The sequence below is a fragment of the Pristiophorus japonicus genome, chromosome 13, assembly GCF_044704955.1.
Source record: "Pristiophorus japonicus isolate sPriJap1 chromosome 13, sPriJap1.hap1, whole genome shotgun sequence".
In the NCBI taxonomy this organism is placed as follows: domain Eukaryota; kingdom Metazoa; phylum Chordata; class Chondrichthyes; family Pristiophoridae; genus Pristiophorus; species Pristiophorus japonicus.
In genome coordinates this window covers 15,047,332-15,071,659 of record NC_091989.1, presented here as the reverse complement: position 1 = coordinate 15,071,659, position 24,328 = coordinate 15,047,332, and the positions used below count along the sequence as shown (strand labels likewise).

Below are 24,328 nucleotides of genomic sequence, written 5' to 3'. Positions count from 1 at the left end.
TAAAGCCTACCTCATCCGCCCTAATTTCTTCTTATGTGGCTTGGCGTCAAATTTATTTGTTTTGTCTTAAACACTCCTGTGAAGTTCCTTGGGATGTTTTACTACGTTAAAGTTGCTATATAAATACAAGTTGTTGTTGTTGATTCGTTGCCGTATCCTCCCTTCCACACCCTTGCGAAAATGGTCACTTGAATGAACACAAGAACATAAGAAATAGGAGCAGGAGGAGGCCATTCAGCCCATCGAGCCTGCTCCACCATTCAATAAGATCATGGCTGATTTGATCATGGACTCAGCTCCACTTCCCTGCCCGCTTCCCATAATCCTTTACTCCCTTAACACTCAAACATCTGTCTATCTCCACCTTAAATATATTCAAAGACCCAGCCTCCACAGCTCTCTGGGGCAGAGAATTCCACAGATTTACAACCCTCAGAGAAGAAATTTCTCATCTCAGTTTTAAATGGGCAGCCCCTTATTCTGAGACTATGTCCCCGAGTTCTAGTCTCCCACATCAGTGGAAATATCCTCTCTGCATCCACCTTGTTGAGCCCCCTCATTATCTTATATGTTTCGATAAGATCACCTCTCATTCTTCTGAACTCCAATGAGAAAATAGGCCCAACCTACTCAACCTATCTTCATAAGTCAACCCCCTCATCTCCAGAATCAACCTAGTGAACCTTCTCTGAACAGCCTCCAATGCAAGTATATCCTTCCTTAAATACGGAGACCAAAACTGTACGCAGTACTCCAGGTGTGGCCTTACCAATACCCTGTACAGGACTTCTCTGCTTTTATACTCTATCTTCTTTGCAATAAAGGCCAACATTCCATTTGCCTCCCTGATTACTTGCAGTACCTGCATACTAACTTTGTGTTACATGAATGAGATGCATTGGCCCATCGGAATCTGTGGACTGCACGCCAGCATCAGTCTGAACTGTCAGAAGAGATGGGGAGAAATCGGAGGAGTGGGGAGGTGACAGAAATGACGATTGCTGTTAACATTCTCAGAAACATGCAGTTGAAGTAACATGGACAGCTGGAGTATTCCAAGTACCTCTGCGAGTCCAACAAGTAGTTTTAATTATAGTCACGTCTCTGCACCTTGGCCTACACTTGGTGTCCCGAAACCTTTCTTACACCTGCTGTGCTCCGCAGACCACAGTATTCCTCCACGGATTGGTTTTTAAATACTGCGCTCCAAATTAATCCGCAGTGTATCTTGATACTTGAACACAGAAAATCCAGGCTGACACTCCAGTGCTGCACTGTCGGAGGTGCCGTCTTTCGAATGAGGCGTTAAACCGAGGCCCCGTCTGCTCTCTCAAGTGGATGTAAAAGATCCCGCGGCACTCTTTTGAAGAAGAGCAGGAGAGTTATCCCCAGATCCAGTCGTGCCCCGGTAACTGCCCCCAAGGGAAGTGGAGTGTGGGAAAGTGCACTCCGCTTCCATTGAGGGGGGGTAAGGCCAATTCTGCGGCGGGAGCAGGACTTCCACGCTGGGGGCTAAAATTCCCTGCCCCAGAAGGTTACCGCCCCCAAGATGGGAGCCTGTGCGGGGAGGCAGAGGGAAGATGAGGAGAGACGGGGGATGGAGGGGAGAGTAGTGGAGGTGGGGGGGGGGGGGGGGGGGAGGGGGCGGAGAAACCCAGGGCGGGGAACAGGAGGGGCCACATTGCAGCGAAGGTCTGAGGGAGCGAAGAGTGTTGGAGGGGCGGGCCTGGGGGCTCTGTGCCTCGGTGCGGGGAGTGGGGTGGACGGGTTGACTGCGCAGATGGCGATGGCCGGGGCTGGGGGCTCGACATCCGGGGGTGTTCGGCATTTGGGAAGGATTCTGATGGGACGGGGCGGGTTGGGTGCGGGGACAGGGGGTGGGGGAGTGTTCCCGGTGTTGGGTGGGTCCGGTGCCAGTGGGGGGCACGCTCTTGGGATGGGGGGGGGGGGGGGGGGGGCTGTTTGGGCCTGGGATTGGGAGAGACTTCTTCACTCGGGGAGTTGTTGGCCTGTGGGGTTCCCTGCCATGGAGAGTTGTTGATGCCAGTTCATTGGATGTGCTCGGGAGGGAGTTGGATGTGGTCCTTGCGGCTGGGGGGGTTGGGGGGGATGTGGAGGGGACGTGGGGGAGGGGGGGGGGTGGGGGGGAGGAGCTGGGGCCATGATCTTGTTGAATGGCGGTGCAGGCTCGAATGGCCTACTCCTGCACCCATTTTCTATGTTTCTATGTCCTGGTCTATATTTATCCCTCAAGCAACATAACAAAAAAATAGACTATCTGGTTATTATCACAACGCTGTTTGTGGGAGCTTGCTTGTGCGCAAACTGGCTGCCGTGTTTCCTACATTACAACAGTGACTACACTCCAAAAGTACTTAATTGGCTGTAAAGCATTTTGAGACATCCGATGGTCATGAAAGGCGCTATATAAATCCAAGTCTTTCTTTAATTAATATTGGACATGACCCTGCGGATTGTTTGTAGTTCAAGCTGTAAACTGTTTTCCTCAAAGGGGTAAAACTGATGGAAAACACACCACCCTGACTTGGAAATATATCGCCCGGTCCTTCATCGTCGCTGGGTCAAAACCCTGGTACTCCCCTCCCTAACAGCACTGCGGGAGCACCTTCACCACACGGACTGCAGCGGTTCAAGGCGGCGGCTCATCGCCACCTTCTCGAGGGGCAAATAGGAATGGGCAATAAATGCTGGGATTGCCAGCGATGTCCACATCCTCCGGAACGAGTAAAAAAAAAAACATGTATGTGTGCGATCGAGGTCCCAGATTCTTATTTCTCAACAATATTAGTGACTCAGAGAGCTGGGTCGGAAGTGAAACAAATATGATTTTTCTTTTGAAACATAAAAATTGAAACATTTTCTGAGAAAACTGGAACTAAAACCAGGAAAGCAGAAATGAAATTTTGGACTGAATTTCCCCCACCTCCCAAGACAAAATTCGGACCAGAACGAAACTTTGGGTGCAACAGGTCAGAGTGGAATTCGGACTAAACTTCTTGCTGAAGGCTGTGAATGAAGAAAAGGCTAAAACTGATTTGAAAGACAAAGCGCAGCAGCTGCCAGGCACAATGGGAATAAAGAGTCCCGACATCACAGGGAAAGGGAGAGACAGCTGGGACCAATAGTCCCTCACTGTTGGAGGGGGGTGGAAATCGAGCAGATAGCAACTTTAACCTAGTGAAACGCCCCAAGGTGCTTCACAGGAGTATTTTAAGACAAAACAAATTTAACACCGAGCCACTCAAGAAGAAATTACAGTAGGTGACCAAAAGCTTGGTCAAAGGAGGTAGGTTTTAAGGAGAGTCTTAAAGGAGGAGAGAGGTATACGGAGGGTGTTCCAGACCTTAGGGCCTCGGCCACAGAAGGCAGATGGTTGAGCGATTATAATCAGGGATGCTCAAGAGGGCAGGATTAGAAGAGCACAGATATCCCGTGGGGGGGGGGGGGGTTGTGGGGCTGAAGGAGATTACAGAGATAGGGAGGGAGCGAGGGCACGGAGGAATGTGTAAATAAGGATGAGAATTTTGGTATCGAGTCTTTGTTTAACAGGGAGTCAATGTAGGTCAGCGAGCACAGGGGTGATGGGTGAGCGGGACTTGGTGCGAGTTTTGGATGACCTCAAATTTACGTAGGGTAGAATGTGGGAGGCCAGCCAGAAGTGCATTGGAGTAGTCACGTCTAGAGGTAAAAAAGGGATGGATGAGGGTTTCCGCAGCAGATGAGCTGAGGCAAGGGCGGAGATGGGCAATGTTACGGAGGTGGAAATAGGCGGTGTAGTTATGCCACGGTTACGTGGCCGCAAGCTCATTTCAGGGTCAAATATGACACCTGGAAAAACGCAACAATAATGGGGGCACCCCAACAATGTTCCCTGCGAGCTGCGCTTTGATCTGCCTGTTTGTTTTAGTGGACGGTCCCTTTAAATTTCTGCGCATGCGCGGTCCCTTTAAATTTCTGCGCATGCGCACACCGAGGGAAGCCGGCGAGTGGCCTGCGCGGTACCTTTCCCCATTACTGCTCAGCTGCGCAGCTCAATGGGAACATTGCACCCCAACTCTACTAACATTTGTCATTGTTCGGGCTTTTTTTTGCCCCGCTTTGCAGCGGAGGCTGAGAGCGCACAGTCAGTCCGAAGTCAACCACCGATGCGGCCTGTAACCAGCCACCAAGGACCGCTGCAGGCATCGGACGCTGTAGCAAGGGGACTGTAATAGGAGACTTGCCCTACCTGGTGCTGATGTGGATGTCCTTTTCTCTCGAAGCAAACAGCAAAGCCGCCATGCAGTACAGGATCTCGGTCACCTCCGTCAGGGGCAGGGTCGAACGGGGTTGCCGCAGACAGGAAATCAGTCGCTGGATGTCTTTCACGCTATTGGATAGGAGGACGATCACAGCCAGCACCGCCCAAACACTTGTAGCCTAAATAGTATAAAAACACACGCAGTGACATTCTGTACATCTATGGATGTAGAGTGCCTGGTCAGTGCTGTGGCTTCCTTGGACACAACACGAGACTCCCAAAGCAAGCGCTCTACTCGGAACTCCTTCACGGCAAACGAGCCAAAGGTGGGCAGAGGAAACGTTACAAGGACACGCTCAAAGCCTCCCTGATAAAGTGCAACATCCCCACTGACACCTGGGAGTCCCTGGCCAAAGACCGCTCTAAGTGGAGGAAGTGCATCTGGGAGGGCGCTGAGCACCTCGAGTCTCATCGCCGAGAGCATGCAGGAACCAAGCGCAGGCAGCGGAAAGAGCGTGCGGCAAACCTGTCCCACCCACCCTTTCCCTCAACGACTATGTATCCCACCTGTGACAGGGACTGTGGCTCTCGTATTGGACTGTTCAGCCACCTAAGGACTCATTCTAAGAGTGGAAGCAATTCCGAGGGACTGCCTATGATGATGATGACCAGTCTCAAATCTCATCCCCCATTGTCCTTGATGTTCATAGAACATAGAACATAGAAAATAGGTGCAGGAGTAGGCCATTTGGCCCTTTGAGCCTGCACCACCATTCAATAAGATCATGGTTGATCATTGCTGTTGACACTGCTGTTGCCCGTCAGTGACTTCATGGAGTGGGCTTGAGGGGAGTGAACAAATATTGTCCATCCAATGGGCAAAAGAATTAACATTTATATATATATATATTTTTTTTAAAGTTGTCCTAAGGTTTGTTTTATTTTCTGTTCTCCGCGCCTGTTGATTCCCTGCTGGGACGCTGTCCCTTCATTTCAACAACAACTTATATTTATATAGCACCATTAATGTAGCAAAACATCCCAAGGTGCTTCACAGCAGAGTTATCAAACAAAACTGACACCGAGCCACATAAGGAGATATTAGGACAGGTGACTAAAAGCTGGGCCAAAGAGGTAGGTTTTAAGGAGTGTCTTAAAGGTACAGAGGGAGAGTTTAGGGAGGGAATTCCAGCGTTTAGGGCCTAGTCAGCTGAAGGCAGGTTCGCCAACAGTGAAGCAATGAAAATCAGCGATGAGAATTGGAGGAGTGCAGATATCTCACAGGGTTGTGGGGCTGGAGAAGGTTACAGAAACAGGGAGGGGCGAGGCCATGGAGGGATTTGAAAGCAGGGATGAGCATTTTAAAAATCGAGGCGCTGCCAGACCGGGAGCCAATGTAGGTCAGCGAGCCCAGGGGTGATGGGTGAGCGGTGCGGGTTCATCCCCCAACTGGCCATTATTCACGAGTGAACCTCAACAGTGAGCATGCCGGCATGGGCTCGACGGGCCGAAAGGCCTCCTTCTGTGCCCTAACCATTCTGTGATTCTATGCCAGGATTCTTCAACTGCTGGGGGCCCGATTGATCATCACACAATGCCCTCATGTATGCTTCCAGCAGCAATCAGAAGCCTCACCCCCCTTCCCTCTGGTGGGCAGAGGCCAATTGGAGTGACTTAGTGCCGCCTTGACCAAGATCAGCTGACTCACCAAGCCTGCTAACGTCCTGATCTTTGTGGCTCAACTACTCACTGGATGTGTTCACTGAGCCGCCGGGCCTGCCCAATTCTTGGGGCAATGGGCACCATGTCTGGCAGGTATCCTTTAATGTGGACAAATGAAGTGCGATGTACTTGGGGTTGGGGGACTCCAGGCATGTTTACATCAGACAGGGATATGTTAAACAGATCTGGAAAGAATCGTAGAATGGCACAGCACAGAAGGAGGCCATTCGGCTCATCGTGCCTGTGTCGGCTCTTTGAAAGAGCCTGCGCTTTCCCCCCATCTGTGGCTCAGTGGGTAGCAATCTCGCCTCAGAGTCAGAAGGTTGTGGGTTCAAGTCCCACTCCAGGCACTTGAGCGCAAAAAAACTCTTGGCTGACACTCCAGCACAGTGCTGAGGGAGCACTGCTCTGTCGGAGGTGCCGTCTTTCGGATGAGACGTTAAACCGAGGCCCCATCTGCCCTCTCAAATGGACGTAAAAGATCCCATGGCACTATTTCGAAGAAGAGCAGGGGAGTTATCCCCGGTGTCCTGGTCAATATTTATCCCTCAATCAACATAACAAAAAAAAACAGATTATCTGGTCATTATCACGTTGCTGTTTGTGGGAGCTTGCTGTGCGCAAATTGGCTGCCACGTTTCCCACATTACAACAGTGACTACACTTCAAAAGTACTTCGTTGGCTGTAAAGCGCTTTGAGACATCCGGTGGTCGTGAAAGGCGCTATATAAATGCAAGTCTTTCTTTCTTTTTCATAGCCCAGCAAATTTTCCCCCCTTCACGTATTTATCCAGTTCCTGTTTGATAGTTACTGTTGAATCTGCTTCCACCGCCCTTTCAGGCAGCGCGTTCCAGATCGCAATAACTCACTGTGTGAAAAAAAAAGGATTCCTCATGTCGCCTGGAGTTCTTTTGCCGATTACCTTAAATCTGTGTCGTCTGGTTACCGACCCTCCTGCCACTGCAAACAGTGTCCCTCATCTACTCTATCAAAATCCTTCATGATTTTGACCATCTCTATTATATCTCCTCTTAACCTTCTTTGCTCCAAGGAGAACAATCCTCCAATATGATTGTATTTTATATTAAGTTTGAAAGTGATTTAGTTAAATCCAAAACTCGGGTTTTAAATCTAAACAAAGCAAACTATGTAGTTATGAGGGGCGAGTTGCCTAAGATAGATTGGGAAACTACGTTAAAAGTTATGATGTTAGACAAGCAATGGCCAGCATTTAAAGAATTAATACATAATTTACAACAAATATACATTCCTACAACAATACAAAAGCAAAATACTGCGGATGCTGGAATCTGGAATAAAAACTGAAAATGCTGGAAATAGTCAGCGGGTCAGGCAGAATATGTAGAGAGGAAGCAGAGTTAACGTTTCAGGTTAGAACTCGCCTGAACTCGTCAGAACTCTTTCAGAAATATACATTCCTTTAAAGCACAAAACCCCCGCAGGAAAAGTGGCCCAACCGTGGCTAACAAGAGAAGTTAAAGATATTATTAGATCAAAGGAAGAGGCTTTAAGGGCCCAAGTTTCCACAGGATAAAAAACGGGCGCCCCTCCGAGCTGGGCGCCCATTTTTCGCGCCTAAAACGGCGCCAGAAAAAAAACGCGCTATTCTCGAGCGCTTTGCAGCTCCTTGTCTGTTTGGCGCGGCGCCCAGGGGGGCGGAGCCTACACTCGCGCCGATTTTGTAAGTGGGAGGGGGCGGGTACTATTTAAATTAGTTTTTTTCCTGCCGGCAACGCTGCGCGTGCGCGTTGGAGCGTTCGCGCATGCTCAGTGTGAAAGAAACATTGGCACTCGGCCATTTTTGCAGTTCTTTGTAGCTGTTTAATTTTTGAACATTTTTTAATAAAATCACATTGCCATCAGCACATCAGCACTGAGGCTACCCTTCTCACTGTCTCCTTCCCCTCCCTCCCCTCCGCGGCAACAAACCGCTGTCTCCTTCCCCTCCCTCCCCTCCACAATAACAAACCGCTTTCTCCTCCCCCCCCACCTCCCGCTCAGCGGCACGAGCGGCTTTCTCTCCCCTCTCCCCCCCCCCCCCCCCCGACCTCCCGCTCAGCGGCACGAACGGCTTTCTCTCCCCTCTCCCCCCCCACCCCCACCCCACCTCCCGTTCAGCGGCAACGAACAGCTATAGAATTCTCCCTGGTTGAAGCACTTTCACACAGGTAGGAAGATGGTTTATTTAATCTTTTCTTTGCTTATAAATGTTTATTCAGGTTGGATTTATTTGTATAATATTTGTAGAAGTATAAATAAGGATTTATTGTAGAATTTAATGAGTTCCCTTCCCCCCCCCTACCTCGTTCTGGATGCCTAATTTGTAACTTGCGCCTGATTTTTTAATGTGTAGAACAGGTTTTTTCAGTTCTACAAAAATCTTCACTTGCTCCATTCTACTTTAGTTTGGAGTACGTTTTCACTGTGGAAACTTTCAAATCAGGCGTCAGTGGCCGGACAAGCCCCCTTTTGAAGAAAAAATTCTGTTCCAAAGTAGAACTGTTCTACCTGACTAGAACTGCAGAAAAAAAAATGTGGAGAATTGCGATTTCTAAGATAGTCCGTTCTCCACCAGTTGCTCCTAAAAATCAGGCGCAAATCATGTGGAAACTTGGGCCCATAATGTTGCCAAAAAGAGCAGTAAGCCTGAGGATTGGGAGGATTTTAGAATTCAGCAAAGGAGGACTGAGAAATTGATAAAGAAAGGGAAAATAGAACATGAGAGCAAACTAGCAAGAGACATAAAAACAGAAGATAAAAGCTTCTATTAGGTACGAAAAAAGGAAAAGATTAGTGAAAGTAAATGTGGGTCCCTTACAGGCGGAGACTGGAGAAATTATAATGGGGAATAAGGAAATGGCAGCGAAATTAAACAAATACTTTGTATCTGTCTTCATTGTTCAGCCATGAACTCATTGAATGGCAGTGCAGGCTCGAAGGGCCGAATGGCCTATTCCTGCACCTATTTTCTATGTTTCTAAGATGCAAAAAAAACTCCCGGAACTAGTGGAGTACCAAGGATCTAGCGCGAATGAGGAACTGAAAGAAATTAGCATTAGTAAAACATTAGTACTGGAATAATTAATGGGGCTGAAAGCCAATAAATTCCCTGGACCTCATAGCTTACATCCCAGTGTTTTGAAAGAGGTGGCATTTGAGATACTGGATCCATTGGTTGTCAAATTTCAAAAAATTCCGTAGAGTCGAGAATGGTTCCCTCGGATTGGAAGGTAGCAAATGTAAAACCACTATTTAAGAAAGGAGGGAGAGAGAAAACGAGAAACTATAGACCAGTTAGCCCGACATCAGTAGTCAGGAAAATGCTGGAATCTATTATTAAGGACGTGGTAACAGGGCACTTAGAAAATAATAATAGGAATGGGCAGAGTCAACACAGATTTATGAAAGGGAAATCATGTTTGACGAATCTGTTAGAGTTTTTTGAGGTTGTAACTAACAGAATAGATAAGGGGGAACCAGTGGATGTGGTGTATTTGGATTTTGAGAAGGCATTCGATAAGGTGCCACAGAAGAGATTATTAAATAAAATTAGGGCTCATGGGATTGGGGGCAATATACTAGCATGGACTGAGGATTGGTCAATGGACAGAAAAAATAAAGTAGGACTAAACGGGTCATTTTCGGGTTGGCAGGCTGTAACTAGTGGGGTGCTGCAAGGATCGGTGCTTGGGCCCCAGCTATTCACAATCTATATCAATGATTTGGATGAGGGACCCAAATATAATATATCCAAGTTTGCTGATGATACAAAGCTGCATGGGAATGTAAGTTGTGAGGACGATGCAAAGAGGCTTTAAGGGGATATAGACAGGCTAAGTGAGTGGACAAGAACTTGGCAAATGGAATATGATGTGGAGAAATGTGAAAACTTTGGTAGGAAAAATAGAAAAGCAGAGTATTTTTTTTAAATAGAGAGAGATTGGGAAATGTTGTTGTTCAGAGGGACCTGGGTGTCCTTGTTCACGAATCACTGAAAGTTAACATGCAGGTACAGCAAGTAATTAAGAAAGCAAATGGTATGTTGGCTTTATTCTAAGAGGATTTGAGTATAAGAGTAAAGACATCTTATTGCAATTATATCGGGCCCTGGTGAGACCGCACCTGGAATATTGTGTACAGTTACAGTCTCCCTACATAAGGAAGGATGTACTTGCCATAGAGGGAATGCAACAAATGTTCACCAGACTGATTCCTGGGATGGGGGGATTGTCCTATGAGGAGAGATTGAGTACACTAGGCCGATATTCTCTAGAGTTTAGAAGAATGAGAGGTGATCTCACTGAAACATACAAAATTCTTACAGGGTTTGACAGGGTAAATGCAGGGAGGATGTTTCCCCTGGCTGGGGAGTCTAGAACCAGGGGTCACAGTCTCAGAATAAGGGTTGGCCACTTAGGACTAAGATGAGGAGAAATTTCTTCACTCAGAGGGTGGTGAATCTTTGGAATTCTCTACCCCAGAGGGCTGTGGAGGCTCAGTCGTTGAGTATATTCAAGACAGACATTGATAGATTTTGGGATATTAAGGGAATCAAGGGATATGGGGATAGTACGGGAAAGTGGAGTTAAGGTTGAAGATAAGCCATGATCGGATTGAATGGCGGAGCAGGCTCGAGGGGCTGAATGACCTACTCCTGCTCCTATTTCTTATGTTCTTATGTTCATGTAATCCCAGCTTCTCTGGGACAATAGCTGATCATTCATTACAAGTACTCAGGTTGTCAGAGGGGACAACAAGAAAAGAGTTTTAGGCTGTATTGCAAGGACCATCATGTATAAAAGGACAATTACTATACGTAGGCTAAATAAAGCTTAAATACAGCTGCATTTAAAAGCACTGTGCATAGATTTGGTCCCAGTGCACTGTGCAATAACCCAAGTTTATCGAGAAGGAGCAGAGGAAGGTAACCAGGATAATTCATCGCCCCACATCTCGAAGTCTCCAAGCATTAGGGTTACTTTAGAGAACACACAGGCTTAGACGGGATTCGATTGAGGATTGTAAAATGTTAAAGGGATTAAACTTAAGACAGTTTGGATAGGTTATTTTGATGGGAGAGGGATAATGAGATTAGATGTCAAGCCTATAAAAGCGTGTAGGAAGTGTTGGATTAGATGCCAGGAAATATTTCTTTTCAGAAGGTCATTGGCCTTTGGAACAGACCATCACAATGTTGGGAATGAATTTATTATAGCTCTTCAAAAGGAGAACTGGACAAATTCCTGAGAGATGAGGACATTTCCAGTTAAAGAGATCAAATGACTGGCAAGCTGTAATTGAGTCATAATGGGGTTGGAATCCCGTCTTGATTGCCAAAGGGACTTTGGAAGTTCCCAGAGTTTCTTCCTGAATTGGCCACAGATGTTTTTCATTGTGTGGGGTCAAAAAGAGTTTCATAGTATCGCCTCCCCAGGTGATTGGATGGTTATGGGGTGGGACAATACTCTACCAGGTTGCTCCTACATCTGGATGGAGCTGGTTTGATAGGCCTGATAAATCTCTTTACACCCTTCATTTTACTTGAAGGGGAAAAAATGTATATTGGAATTTGTTTTTTTTTAAACTGCATTTGAATTCACTCAACATCAGTCAGTGCTGTAGGAAACGAGGAAATGGGAACAAGAAACAAACACGCAGAAGAGACATACCCCACCTGCCTTGACCAAATTAGGCAGTCTCTGGGCCACACAGGCTTCAGATTGTTTGAAAAGGGGGTGGTTTTTAAGGCAATGCAGGACAGCTTCAGAATTCACAGACCGACCATGCTGCAACGATACCAGATATCTAATTTTTAAAAAAGAAACCAGTGACATTTAGAATGTTTGTAAAGGTGATAAAAACATACAAGATAAGTTCATCATAATCCGACAACTCACCATCATCGCACCTGCTCTCTCTCTCACCGCCCCCCCCCCCCCGCTCTCCCTCATCAACACCACCACCCCCCGTTCTCCCTCTCCATCCCTCCCCCTCCCCATCACCATATTACTGAGTCAGAAGGTTGTGGGTTCAAGTCCCACTCCACAGTCTTGAGCAGAAAAATCTAGGCTGACACTCCAGTGCGGTGCTGAGGGAGTGCTGCACTGTCGGATGAGATGTTTAACCGAGGCCTGCTCTCTCAGGTGGACGTAAAACTCCCACGGCACTATTTTGAAGAAGAGCAGGAGGAGTTCTCCCCGGTGTCCTGGCCAATAATTATCCCTCAATCTGCATCACCAAAACAGATTATCTGGTCATGATCACATGGCTGTTTGTGGGAGCTTGCTGTGCTCAAGTTGGTTGCTGCGTTTCCCACATTACAACAGTGACTACACTTCAAAAGTACTTCATTGGTTGTAAAGCCCTTTGTGATGTCTGGTGGTCGTGAAAGACGCTATATAACGGAGTCGGCTCGAAGGGCCACATGGCCTATTCCTGCTCCTGTTTGTTATGTTCTTATTACACAGAATTTGCAACACAGAAACTGGCCACTCAGCCCAACTTGTCTGTGCCGGTGTTTATGCTCCACACAAGCCTCCTCCCACCTCTCTTCATCTCACCCTATCAGCATATCCTTCTATTCCTGTCTCCCTCGTGTTTATTTTCAATGATCTACCATGATATAAATTTCTATGATCTAGCATTCCTTTAAATGCATCTATACTATTTGCCTCAGCTACTCTTTGTGGTAGCGAGTTCCACATTTTGTTATATGTACGGCCCCTAGTTTTTATCTCCCCCACAAGGGGAAATATCTTCACTACATCTATCTTGTCAAACCCTTTAAGAATTTTAAAGGCCTCTATTAGGTCACCCCCCTCAGGGCCCCAGCCTCTTAAGCCTTTCCTGGTAAGCATATCCTCTCAATTAAATGTCCAATTAAGTTGCCCTGGTGACAGCACGGTTAGGATGCAAGTACTTGATATTCGGACACTGAACACTCACGTTACAAGATTCAACACACAGAGTTTGTCTTCCTTTGTAACGTTATTTCCCTTCAGGATCCGATCAATGTCCTTCACAGCACTTTCCTCCCCCTTCCTGTATCGACAGTACAGCTTCTTGCGTGGTACAAACTGTGAAACCAAGTGCAGAAAAACAATCAATCAATCATACATTACTGAGACAGCAAGATGATAAATGACTTGCAATTATATCAGTCTCGCAAAGCGCTTCACAGCCCATCGATTACTTTGACGCAGAGTGACTGCTGAAATATGGGCAAACGCTGCAGATATTGTGAGTGGCACCAGATTCTGCAAACATTTGTTTCAATATAAAGTGTCGCTGGTTGAGGGAGGACACCAGGAGAACTCCGGGACAATAACCCCCACCGCCCGCCGTGTGTAGATCTTTCGGTTTCAGTGGAAAAGGCAGGCCCATCGTGTTACAGAGTGGCACGTATGTGAAGTGGTTCTGTACAACGAGACACAGCAAGCAGCCAGTTCTCGAGCCTCTGCCAAAGCCCTGCACACTGATGCTCAGGAGGCTTATTGGTTTATGCAAAAAAAAAGAAAATCTGTTGTTGGCTCCTTGCTGTGGTACCATCCCTCGGTCAGTAGGGGGCGCCTCTAGTACCTCTCCAAGTGGCCAATAAGAGCTGGACCCCCAACCCGCCCACTTACGGTTTTAACGGAGGCGGGATGAGGCGGGATGAGGGGGGGGGGGGGCAGCCAACCTGCTCCCAGGAGGCGGGCTGGCATTTAAATATTATAGTGAGGCTGCTGCCTCGCTTTGAAGCCCCATTTTAAATGTAACTTTTGCTGGCGGGGTTTCCCGAGCCTTGGGGAACCTGGCAGCTAAAGGAAGGCGAGGACTGCTGGATCCAGGAGAGAGGTACCCTTCCACTCCTCCGCTGGCACCAGCATCGTCAAACCCCCACCATCGGCTTTTCCAACGTTCGGGGCTGCGCACCCAAAACAGAATTAGGGGGAAACAATGCCCCAGGGTCCCCGACCCTTCCAATCTCACGCTGACCTCCAATCTCTTTCCCCAACCACTCCCCTCCCCTCCCCACCCTCCACTCCACTCCACTCCACTCCAATTCACCCGCCCCCCTCTCCACTCCCCCTCCCGCCGCCCCACACTCCACCCTCTATTCACTATTCCCCACCCCACTCCTCCCCCTCCCCCCTCCACTCTGTCCCCCCTCCTCCCCAACGCCCCTCTACTCCACACCCCCTCCCTCCACTCCACCCCCAACCCGCCCCCCGTCCCTCCACTCTACACCCTCTCCCCGCCCGCTCCACTCCACCCCCTTCACTCTACCCCCCCACCCTGTCACTCTTCCTCGCCCCCACGCCCCTCCCCCACCCCCACCACTCCACCCCACCCCCCCTCCACTTCACTTCACTCCAACCCCCCTCCACTACCCACACTCCCCACACCCCCCTCCACTCCCCACACCCCCCTCCACTCCCCACACCCACCTCCACGCCTCACACCCCCCCTCCACTCCCACCCCTCACTCCACTCCACTCCCACCCATCACTCCACTCCCCCCCTCCACTCCACTCGCCCTCCCCCCTCCACTCCTCCCCCCACTCCACTCCTCCCCCCCTCCACTCCACTCCACCCCACTCCACTCCTCCCCCCCCTCCACTCCACTCCTCCCCCCCCTCCACTCCTCCTCCCCCCTCCACTCCTCCTCCCCCCTCCACTCCTCCTCCCCCCTCCACTCCACTCCTCCCCCCCTCCACTCCACTCCTCCCCCCCTCCCCCCCCTCCACTCCACTCCCCCCCTCCCCCCTCCCTTCCACTCCTCCCCCTCCACTCCCCTCCCCTCCACCACTCCACTCCACTCCCCCTCCACTCCACTCCTCCTCCACTCCACTCCACTCCTCCCCCCCACTCCTCCCCCCCTCCACTCTACTCCTCCCCCCCTCCACCCTCCACCCTCCACTCCACTCCCCACTTCCCCCCCCTCCACTCCACTCTCCACTCCACTCCCCACCCTCCCCTCCACTCCACCCACTCCACTCCCTCCACTCCACTCCCTCCACTCCACCCCCTCCACTCCACCCCCTCCACTCCACTCACTCCACTCCACCCCCTCCACTCCACTCCACCCCCTCCACTCCACTCCACCCCCTCCACTCCACTCCACCCCCTCCACTCCACTCCACCCCCTCCACTCCACTCCACCCCCTCCACTCCACCCCCTCCACTCCACTCCACCCCCTCCACTCCACTCCACCCCCTCCACTCCACTCCACCCCCTCCACTCCACTCCACTCCACCCCCTCCACTCCACTCCACTCCACCCCCTCCACTCCACTCCACTCCACCCCCTCCACTCCACTCCACCCCCTCCACTCCACTCCACTCCACCCCCTCCACTCCACTCCACCCCCTCCACTCCACTCCACTCCACCCCCTCCACTCCACTCCACTCCACCCCCTCCACTCCACTCCACCCCCTCCACTCCACTCCACTCCACCCCCTCCACTCCACTCCACCCCCTCCACTCCACTCCACCCCCTCCACTCCACTCCACCCCCTCCACTCCACTCCACCCCCTCCACTCCACTCCACCCCCTCCACTCCACTCCACCCCACCCCCTCCACTCCACTCCACCCCACCCCCTCCACTCCACTCCACCCCACCCCCTCCACTCCACTCCACCCCACCCCCTCCACTCCACCCCACCCCCTCCCACACATACAGAGGTCTCCAATCCCTCCTCCGGCCTTCCGATCTCCGGTCCCCCTGAAGCCCAGTTTACTTTGGCGAGTTAAAATAGTGGGAGCATTGGGGGAAACTGATGGGGAGCAGTAGGATACAAGTTCACGGAAGTTCACAGAGGGTGGTGAGGCAAATTTTAAACCCCCCAGCGATCCATCACAGACTGGAGCCAGGTTTGGCCTCTGATCTTTGTCACCTTCTTTAACTACAGCCATGCAGACTAACAATCAGCCAGAGTTCCAGTCACCTCTGCTGGAAACTACTGGAGATCAGAAGGCCGGAGGGTGTGGTGGGGTGGGGGCGGCGGGAGGCGAGGATCGGAGATCGGAAGGAAACACGTGTAGACATCAGGACGGGATCAGGCTCGGGTGTGATCGCCACCCACCCTTCCCCAATCAAATAGCTCACCGAACACCCACCCCCACCCCAACATCTGGGCTCCCAGGTGAAAAACTGCTACTTGTCTGAAGTATTCGTAGGCAGTCAGCAGAGTAATCCTGCTCTGGAATCAATGGGAGGAGCGAGAATATTGGAGCGGAAATTGGAGAGAGAATGTTACGATCTCGAAGCCAAGGCTTACCATTGGGTCACTGATCACACGTCGCCATCGCTGACAGACCATGCTGATGCGATACAGGTCCACTGCGGGCAGATGACAGAACACGGCCCGGAGGATCTCATCCGGCAGCTGAGTGATGTGGCCGGAAGGCCGAGCGTGGGAACTTGTGCACCCCAACAATCCAAAGTACGAGTCAGGGAGAGGATCTACCTCCAGGTCATCACCTTCAGCCCAGTCCCTCACTGCGTCCCGCTGTGGTGTCACGGCTGGGTGGTCTCGGCAGGGCCTCCTTGTACAACCGTCCCACCCTGCATCGCCAATCTCGTTTGGGCATCCCAGCGACGGGGCAGAGCGCCCTCTGTTGGACTCTGAATTCAGAGCCAGCGCCTCGTTTTCAGCAGACAAGTCATTGGAAAGAAAATCTTCAGGGTCAAAGGCGAAATCGACCTTGGAGGACGATGAGCCAACAATGGCTCTGTCACTGCTCGCTTCTTCGGGCAGCCTATTAGCGTTCTGCGCCCACTGCCTTTGGAGAGGGCACAACCGGGCTGCAGTCTTTCTATCCTTTCTGCTCCTCGGGTAGAGGCCCCTGTTTAAATCTCCGCTGGTGCCCGTACAGGTGAACGGCTGGGTCAGCGAGAACGCACCCTCGCTGCTGTTGCTCAAGGACCAGCAGTCCGAGGAGGCAAGACGTTTGCGCTTGCCGCGTCTACCTGTACAGAAGGGGGAGAAAAAAGATAAATGGCCTTAACAGCATAATGTGGTGTCAGCCGTGGCTCAGTGGGTCGCACTCTCGCCTCGGAGTCAGAAGGTTGTGGGTTCAAGTCCCACTCCAGAGACTTGAGCACAGAAATCTAGGCTGACACTCCAGTGCAGTGCTGAGGGAGTGCTGCACTGTCGGAGGTGCCGTCTTTCGGATGAGACGTTAAACCGAGGCCTCGTCTTCCCTCTCAGGTGAATGTAAAAGATCCTTTGGCACTATTTTGAAGAAGAGCAGGGGGAATGCAGCATCCAACTTGCGCACAGCAAAGTCCCACAAACAGCAATGTGTCCTGGGGCCAATATTTATCCCTCAGTCAACATAACAAAAACAGATTATCTGGTCATTATCGCATTGCTTTTATGGGAGCTTGCTGTGTGTAAGTTGGCTGCCGCATTTCCCACATTACAACAGTGACTATGCTCCAAAACTATTTTATTGGCTGTAAAGCGCTTTGAGACGTCCGGTGGTTGTGAAAGGCCCTATATAAATGCAATTCTTTCTTTAACAGCATAGTGTAGTGTCAGCTGTGGCTCAGTGGGCAGCGCTCTCGCCTCTCAGTCAAAAGGTTGTGGATTCAAGTCCCACCCCAGAGACTTGAACACAAAACACAGGCTGCCACTCCCAGTGCCACACTGTTGAGATGTTAAACCAAGGCCCCACCTATTCTCTCGGGTGGACATAAAAGATCCCACGGCTATTATTTCAAAGAAGAGCAGGGGAGTTATCCCCAGTGTCCTGGCCAATACTTATCCCTCAACCAACAGCGCTAAAACAGATTATCTGGTCATTATCACATTGCTGTTTATGGGACCTTGCTGTGCGCAAAATTGGTTGTCGCGTTTCCTACATTACAACAGTGACTACACTCCAAAAAGTACTTCATTGGCTGTAAAGTGCTTTGGGTTGCCGCTATATAATTGCAAGTCTTTCTTTTTTTCCATCATATCTCTCAGTGTTTCACATACAATACTGAAGTACAGCAACGGAATTGCCAGCAAATATGGCCGCCATATTGCACACAAAGACCCCACCAATGAGATAAATAAATGTCCAGTTCATTTGTTTTTGGTCGCGTTGATTGAAGAAAGAGTTATGGTCAGTGTAGTGTATGAATAAAGAGTCTGACCAGATACTGTGAGCTCAAAGTAAAGTGTGACCTTAGTCTTTTATTGCAGGTCTCCAGAGTGCCTCTCCAGCCTGTGAGGCCTCCTTAAGTACAGGTGCTCCCAAGGGATTGTGGGATCTCTTGGGACTCCAGGGGATGAGCCTCTGGTGGTTAAACAAGGCATTTACAGGTTTACATATATAACAGTCAGAACTCCCTGCTCCTCTTCAGAGTGCCACGGGATCGTCAACATCCGCCAAAACAGTGGAAGAGACACGAGTATCACTGCACCAAAATCTTGCTGAGACGCATGCTCCAACGGCCCAGAAGTAACCAGGTCCCAACAGATGGAAGGGATCAGACATCCCAGCAAAAGGTAATAATGCATTGATCACTTCTTTCAACAACAACAACAACAAAACGAGAGCTGGAGAACTATCTGATTAGAAGTCAGACTGAAGGTTACGGGATAAACATTGAGGTGAACAATACATCATTAAATAAGTCAAAGGCACCTCCCTCAGCACTGAACTGGAGTGTCAGCCGAGATTTTGTGCTGAAGTATCTGGAGCAGGACTTGAACCCGCAACCTTCTGACCCGGAGGGCGAGAGTGCTACCCACTGAGCCACGGCTGACAGTCACCAATGTAGAAAGGATTAACGTGGCCATCTGGGCCTTCATCTGTGCAATCGAGCCTTACTTCATTTTGATTTTAAAATGCCTCCTATTTCAATCTGCAACACCCTTTAACATAAACAACCGCATTTAGTTAAATAGGTTTGGAATCTATTTCATTTTTCTAACTTTAAATCAAGGATGAAAATTTTTTTTAAATGGAGGACTTAATTTCAGCTATTTGTCTTTTGATTTCCTAAATTAATTATTCTCCCATCGTTCCACTTCTGAACCTTGTCATTATTGGCGGCAATTCAAAGTTATTGAACATTCGTGTCTGGCATAAAAATAAAAAAGGGAAGGTGGCTCAACCGTGGCTATCAAGGGAAATCAGGGATAGTATTAAAGCCAAGGAAGTGGCATACAAATTGGCCAGAAATAGCAGCGAACCCAGGGACTGGGAGAAATTTAGAACTCAGCAGAGGAGGACAAAGGGTTTGATTAGGGCAGGGAAAATGGAGTATGAGAAGAAGCTTGCAGGGAACATTAAGACGGATTGCAAAAGTTTCTATAGATATGTAAAGAGAAAAAGGTTAGTAAAGACAAACGTAGGTCCCCTGCAGTCAGAATCAGGGGAAGTCATAACAGGGAACAAAGAAATGGCGGACCAATTGAACAAGTACTTTGGTTCGGTATTCACGAAGGAGGACACGAACAACCTTCCGGTTATAAAAGGGGTCGGGGGGTCTAGTAAAGAGGAGGAACTGAGGGAAATCCTTATTAGCCGGGAAATTGTGTTGGGGAAATTGATGGGATTGAAGACCGATAAATCCCCAGGGCCTGATGGACTGGATCCCAGAGTACTTAAGGAGGTGGCCTTGGAAATAGTGGATGCGTTGACAGTCATTTTCCAACATTCCATTGACTCTGGATCAGTTCCTATGGAGTGGAGGGTAGCCAATGTAACCCCACTTTTTAAAAAAGGAGGGAGAGAGAAAACAGGGAATTATAGACCGGTCAGCCTGACATCGGTAGTGGGTAAAATGATGGAATCAATTATTAAGGATGTCATAGCAGTGCATTTGGAAAGAGGTGACACGATAGGTCCAAGTCAGCATGGATTTGTGAAAGGGAAATCGTGCTTGACAAATCTTCTGGAATTTTTTGAGGATGTTTCCAGTAGAGTGGATAAGGGAGAACCAGTTGATGTGGTATATTTTGACTTTCAGAAGGCGTTCGACAAGGTCCCACACAAGAGATTGATGTGCAAAGTTAGAGCACATGGGATTGGGGGTAGTGTACTGACATGGATTGAGAACTGGTTGTCAGACAGGAAGCAAAGAGTAGGAGTAAATGGGTACTTTTCAGAATGGCAGGCAGTGACTAGTGGGGTACCGCAAGGTTCTGTGCTGGGGCCCCAGCTGTTTACACTGTACATTAATGATTTAGACGAGGGGATTAAATGTAGTATCTCCAAATTTGCGGATGACACTAAGTTGGGTGGCAGTGTGAGCTGCGAGGAGGATGCTGTGAGGCTGCAGAGCGACTTGGATAGGTTAGGTGAGTGGGCAAATGCATGGCAGATGAAGTATAATGTGGATAAATGTGAGGTTATCCACTTTGGTGGTAAAAACAGAGAGACAGACTATTATCTGAATGGTGACAGATTAGGAAAAGGGGAGGTGCAAAGAGACCTGGGTGTCATGGTACATCAGTCATTGAAGGTTGGCATGCAGGTGCAGCAGGCGGTTAAGAAAGCAAATGGCATGTTGGCCTTCATAGCAAGGGGATTTGAGTACAGGGGCAGGGAGGTGTTGCTACAGTTGTACAGGGCATTGGTGAGGCCACACCTGGAGTATTGTGTACAGTTTTGGTCTCCTAACCTGAGGAAGGACATTCTTGCTATTGAGGGAGTGCAGCGAAGGTTCACCAGACTGATTCCCGGGATGGCGGGACTGACATATCAAGAAAGACTGGATCAACTGGGCTTGTATTCACTGGAGTTCAGAAGAATGAGAGGGGACCTCATAGAAACGTTTAAAATTCTGACGGGGTTAGACAGGTTAGATGCAGGAAGAATGTTCCCAATGTTGGGGAAGTCCAGAACCAGAGGTCACAGTCTAAGGATAAGGGGTAAGCCATTTAGGACCGAGATGCGGAGGAACTTCTTCACCCAGAGAGTGGTGAACCTGTGGAATTCTCTACCACAGAAAGTTGTTGAGGCCAATTCACTAAATATATTCAAAAAGGAGTTAGAGGAGGTCCTTACTACTAGGGGGATCAAGGGGTATGGCGAGAAAGCAGGAATGGGGTACTGAAGTTTCATGTTCAGCCATGAACTCATTGAATGGCGGTGCAGGCTAGAAGGGCCGAATGGCCTACTCCTGCACCTATTTTCTATGTTTCTATGTTTCTAGAACAAACACGCAATTTAAATGTCGAGATGTTAAAAGCGAGGAAAGGGTTTTACTTACAATGAGTCATCGTAGCATGGGTCGCACGCCCGCACCGGTGACTTGGGCTACACGAGCTGTGAAATAATAAAACACATTCAATCTTGCCTGGCCCTCAGTAGCTCACCTGTTTTAGAGATCAACCAGAAATGTCCCAACATCAATGCCCAGTCTGTGCCAAATTGACTGACCACAGCCAGATTTCAGTAGGCGTGGAACAATTAGCCTCAGTACCCCAGGAAGGGTTCCCCCGCCCCGATCACGATGCAGTGACTCGGGTTGGAAAGTGCGAATATGGGGCTGCCAGCAAGGGCAGGGATCAGGCCCACCCCCATGGTCAAATAGAAATCATAACACGATATAGCGCAGAAGGAGGCCATTCGGCCCATCGTGTCTGTTCCAGCTCTTTAAGAGAGCTATCCAATTAGTCCCACTCCCCTGCTCTTTCCCCATAGCCCTGAAAATTTCCCCTGTATATTTTTTTTTAAAATCTCCTAATATTGCTGTGAAGTGCCTTGGGACATTTCACTATGTTAAAGGTGCTATTTAAATACAAGTTGTTGTTGTTGTATATGGGAAAGAGCAAAACTTGAGGTCATCAATACAAGATCATCACCAAGAAATCCAATTGGGAATTCAGAAGAAACTTCTTTACCCAGAGAGTGCCCAGGCTAACATCCCCAGCATTGAAGCACTGACCACACTCGATCAGCTTTGCTGGGCAGGCCACTTAGTCCGCATGCCAGACACGAGACTCCCCAAGCAATTGCTCTACACAGAGCTCCTTTACGGCAAACGAGCCAAAGGTGGGCAGCGGAAACGTTACAAGGACACCCTCAAAGCCTCCCTGGTGAAGTGCAACATCACCACTGACACCTGGGAGTTCCTAGCCAAAGACTGCCCTAGGTGGAGAAAGTGCATCCGGGAGGGCGCTGAGCTCTTCGAGTCTCAACACTGCGAGCGAAGAGGTCAGGCGCAGGCAGTGGAAGGAGCGCACGGCAACACCCCCCCACACCCCGGGCTTCCCCCGACGAATGTCTGACCCACCTGAGACAGAGTCTGTGGCTCTCGTATTGGACTGTTCAGCCACCAAAGAACTCACTTCAGGAGTGGAAGCAAGTCTCCCTCGATTCCGAGGGACGGCCTATGATGATGATGGTGAGAATGTGGAACTCGCTGCCACAGGGGGAAGTTAAGGCGAATAGTATCGATGCATTTAAGGGGAGGTTCGACAAGTGTACGAGGGAGAAGAGAATAGAGTAGAATAGAGGGTTATGCTGATAGTTAGAGGAGGAAAGACGGGAGGAGACTCGAGTGGGGCATAAACGCCGGCATGGACTGGTTGGGCTGAATGGCCTGTTGCTGTGCCGTAGATCCTGTGTAATCCTATGCATATGTCCAAATCCTTTTTGAAAGTTACTATTCAATCTGCTTCCACCACCCCTTGTAGGCAGTGCCACTTATGTGCACTGTGTTCCAACAGTAATTCCACTCAGGCTCCCCATCATTGCACCCAACAGAAATTTGAGCACCCTCTATGTTTTGCCTCCATTAACCTGCCTGTCAGCTTCCTCTGCCCATGCACACCATCGCCTGCGAAACAGGAACCAGTTGCAGTGTGGGCAGCCCATCCTCAGACAGACAGAGTTCGAGATCAGTGCAGGACACTCAATCACCTGCCGCTAATGTCACAGTCAGGTACTCACCACAACCAGGAGACTGCAAAGGCTCTCAGTACTTAGATCTTGCAGCCTCTGTGGATTTAAATGACCCCACAACTCCTCTCCTGCAACATCTCAAAGAGTCCCCCCCTCCCAATGCTAGCAACAGCTCCACGCCCCCTCACTGAACTCTTACATTCTCCTGCACTTCCCATTAACCTCGCGCACACTGAGCAAGTCCCTCTTTGATTGACGGAACTGAAGGACCATTCAGCAAACCCGTTGGCCCCGATTGACCAATCAGAGGGAGCAAAGGGGGTGGGATCCTGCTGAGCAACTTCGTCTCATTCTGGGACAACTGTTTGCTTTCCGTGGGTTTCCTGATACTTGTTTCGTGAACGGTGGTTGTCAAACATTACTGTGTGAGGGAGCTCTTGCAAATATTGACACAAACCCTGTAAATACAGACACACTTTTCAGGGAGCCCCTGTAAATACTGACACACTCCTAGGGGAACCCCTGTAACTGTTGACACAATCCTAGAGGAATCCCTGTAAATATTGATACACTATAGGATAACCCCTGTAACTATTGACACAATCCTAGAGGAACCCCTGTAAATATTGACGCACTTCTAGGGGAACCCCTGTAAATATTGACATACTCCTAGGGGAACCCCTGTAAATATTGACATACTCCTAGGGGAACGCCTGTAACTGTTGACACAATCCTAGAGGAATCCCTGTAAATATTGATACACTATAGGGTAACCCCTGTAACTATTGACACAATCCTAGAGGAACCCCTGTAAATATTGACACACTTCTAGGGGAACCCCTGTAAATATTGGCACACTCCTAGGGGAACCCCTGTAACTATCGACACGCTCCTAGGGGAACCCCTGTAACTATCGACACACTCCTAGGGGAACCCCTGTAAATATTGACACACTCCTAGGGGAACCCCTGTAAATATTGACACACTCCTAGGGGAACCCCTGTAAATATTGACACACTCCTAGGGGAACCCCTGTAACTACTAACACACTCCTAGGGGAACCCCTATAACTATTGACACACTCCTAAGGGAACCCCTGTAAATATTGACACACTCCTAGGGAACCCCTATAAATATTGACACACTCCTAGGGGAACCCCTGTAAATATTGATACACTCAGAGGGGAACCCCTGTAAATAGTGACACACTTCTAGGGGAACCCCTGTAAATATTGGCATATTCCTAGGGGGTCCTCTGTTAATATTGATTATTTGGAGATTTAAAATATTTTCTCACCTTTTCAGTCGATACATTTCTATAAAAGCACTTTTAAATAACGAGAGTTGGTATTTTTAATTGTTTGAAATCCTGACTGAGTGAAATAAGAATTGATATGGGGACGCCTACCCCACCCCACCCCAACCCCTTCGTGAATATTAACCTGCCTCTTGTTTTTCTCGAAGATGAAATGCATTGGGAGCA

General features: G+C 49.2%; 1 protein-coding gene across 5 annotated transcripts in view; it reads right to left on the bottom strand.

Moving 5' to 3' along the window:
* fbxo18 (F-box DNA helicase 1) overlaps nt 1-24,197 on the bottom strand; it is an 89,877-nt gene extending 65,680 nt beyond the window's left edge. For 4 of the 5 annotated variants that reach the window (XR_011596254.1, XM_070897177.1, XM_070897181.1 and 1 more), the window contains exons 1-6: nt 24,143-24,197; nt 21,209-21,264; nt 16,272-16,963; nt 12,951-13,081; nt 11,675-11,810; nt 4,250-4,440 (exon numbers count right to left, since the gene is read on the bottom strand). Coding sequence is in view for 4 of the 5 variants with exons in the window: in XM_070897177.1 (XP_070753278.1) it covers nt 4,250-4,440; nt 11,675-11,810; nt 12,951-13,081; nt 16,272-16,963; nt 21,209-21,264; nt 24,143-24,159 (1,223 nt within the window). In the remaining variant the exon portion in view is untranslated. Of the gene's footprint in view, nt 1-4,249; nt 4,441-11,674; nt 11,811-12,950; nt 13,082-16,271; nt 16,964-21,208; nt 21,265-22,893; nt 23,014-24,142 lie in introns of those variants that run through there. The other variant, XM_070897180.1, reaches the window with a different exon arrangement.
* Between the last annotated feature and the right edge of the window lie 131 nt (nt 24,198-24,328).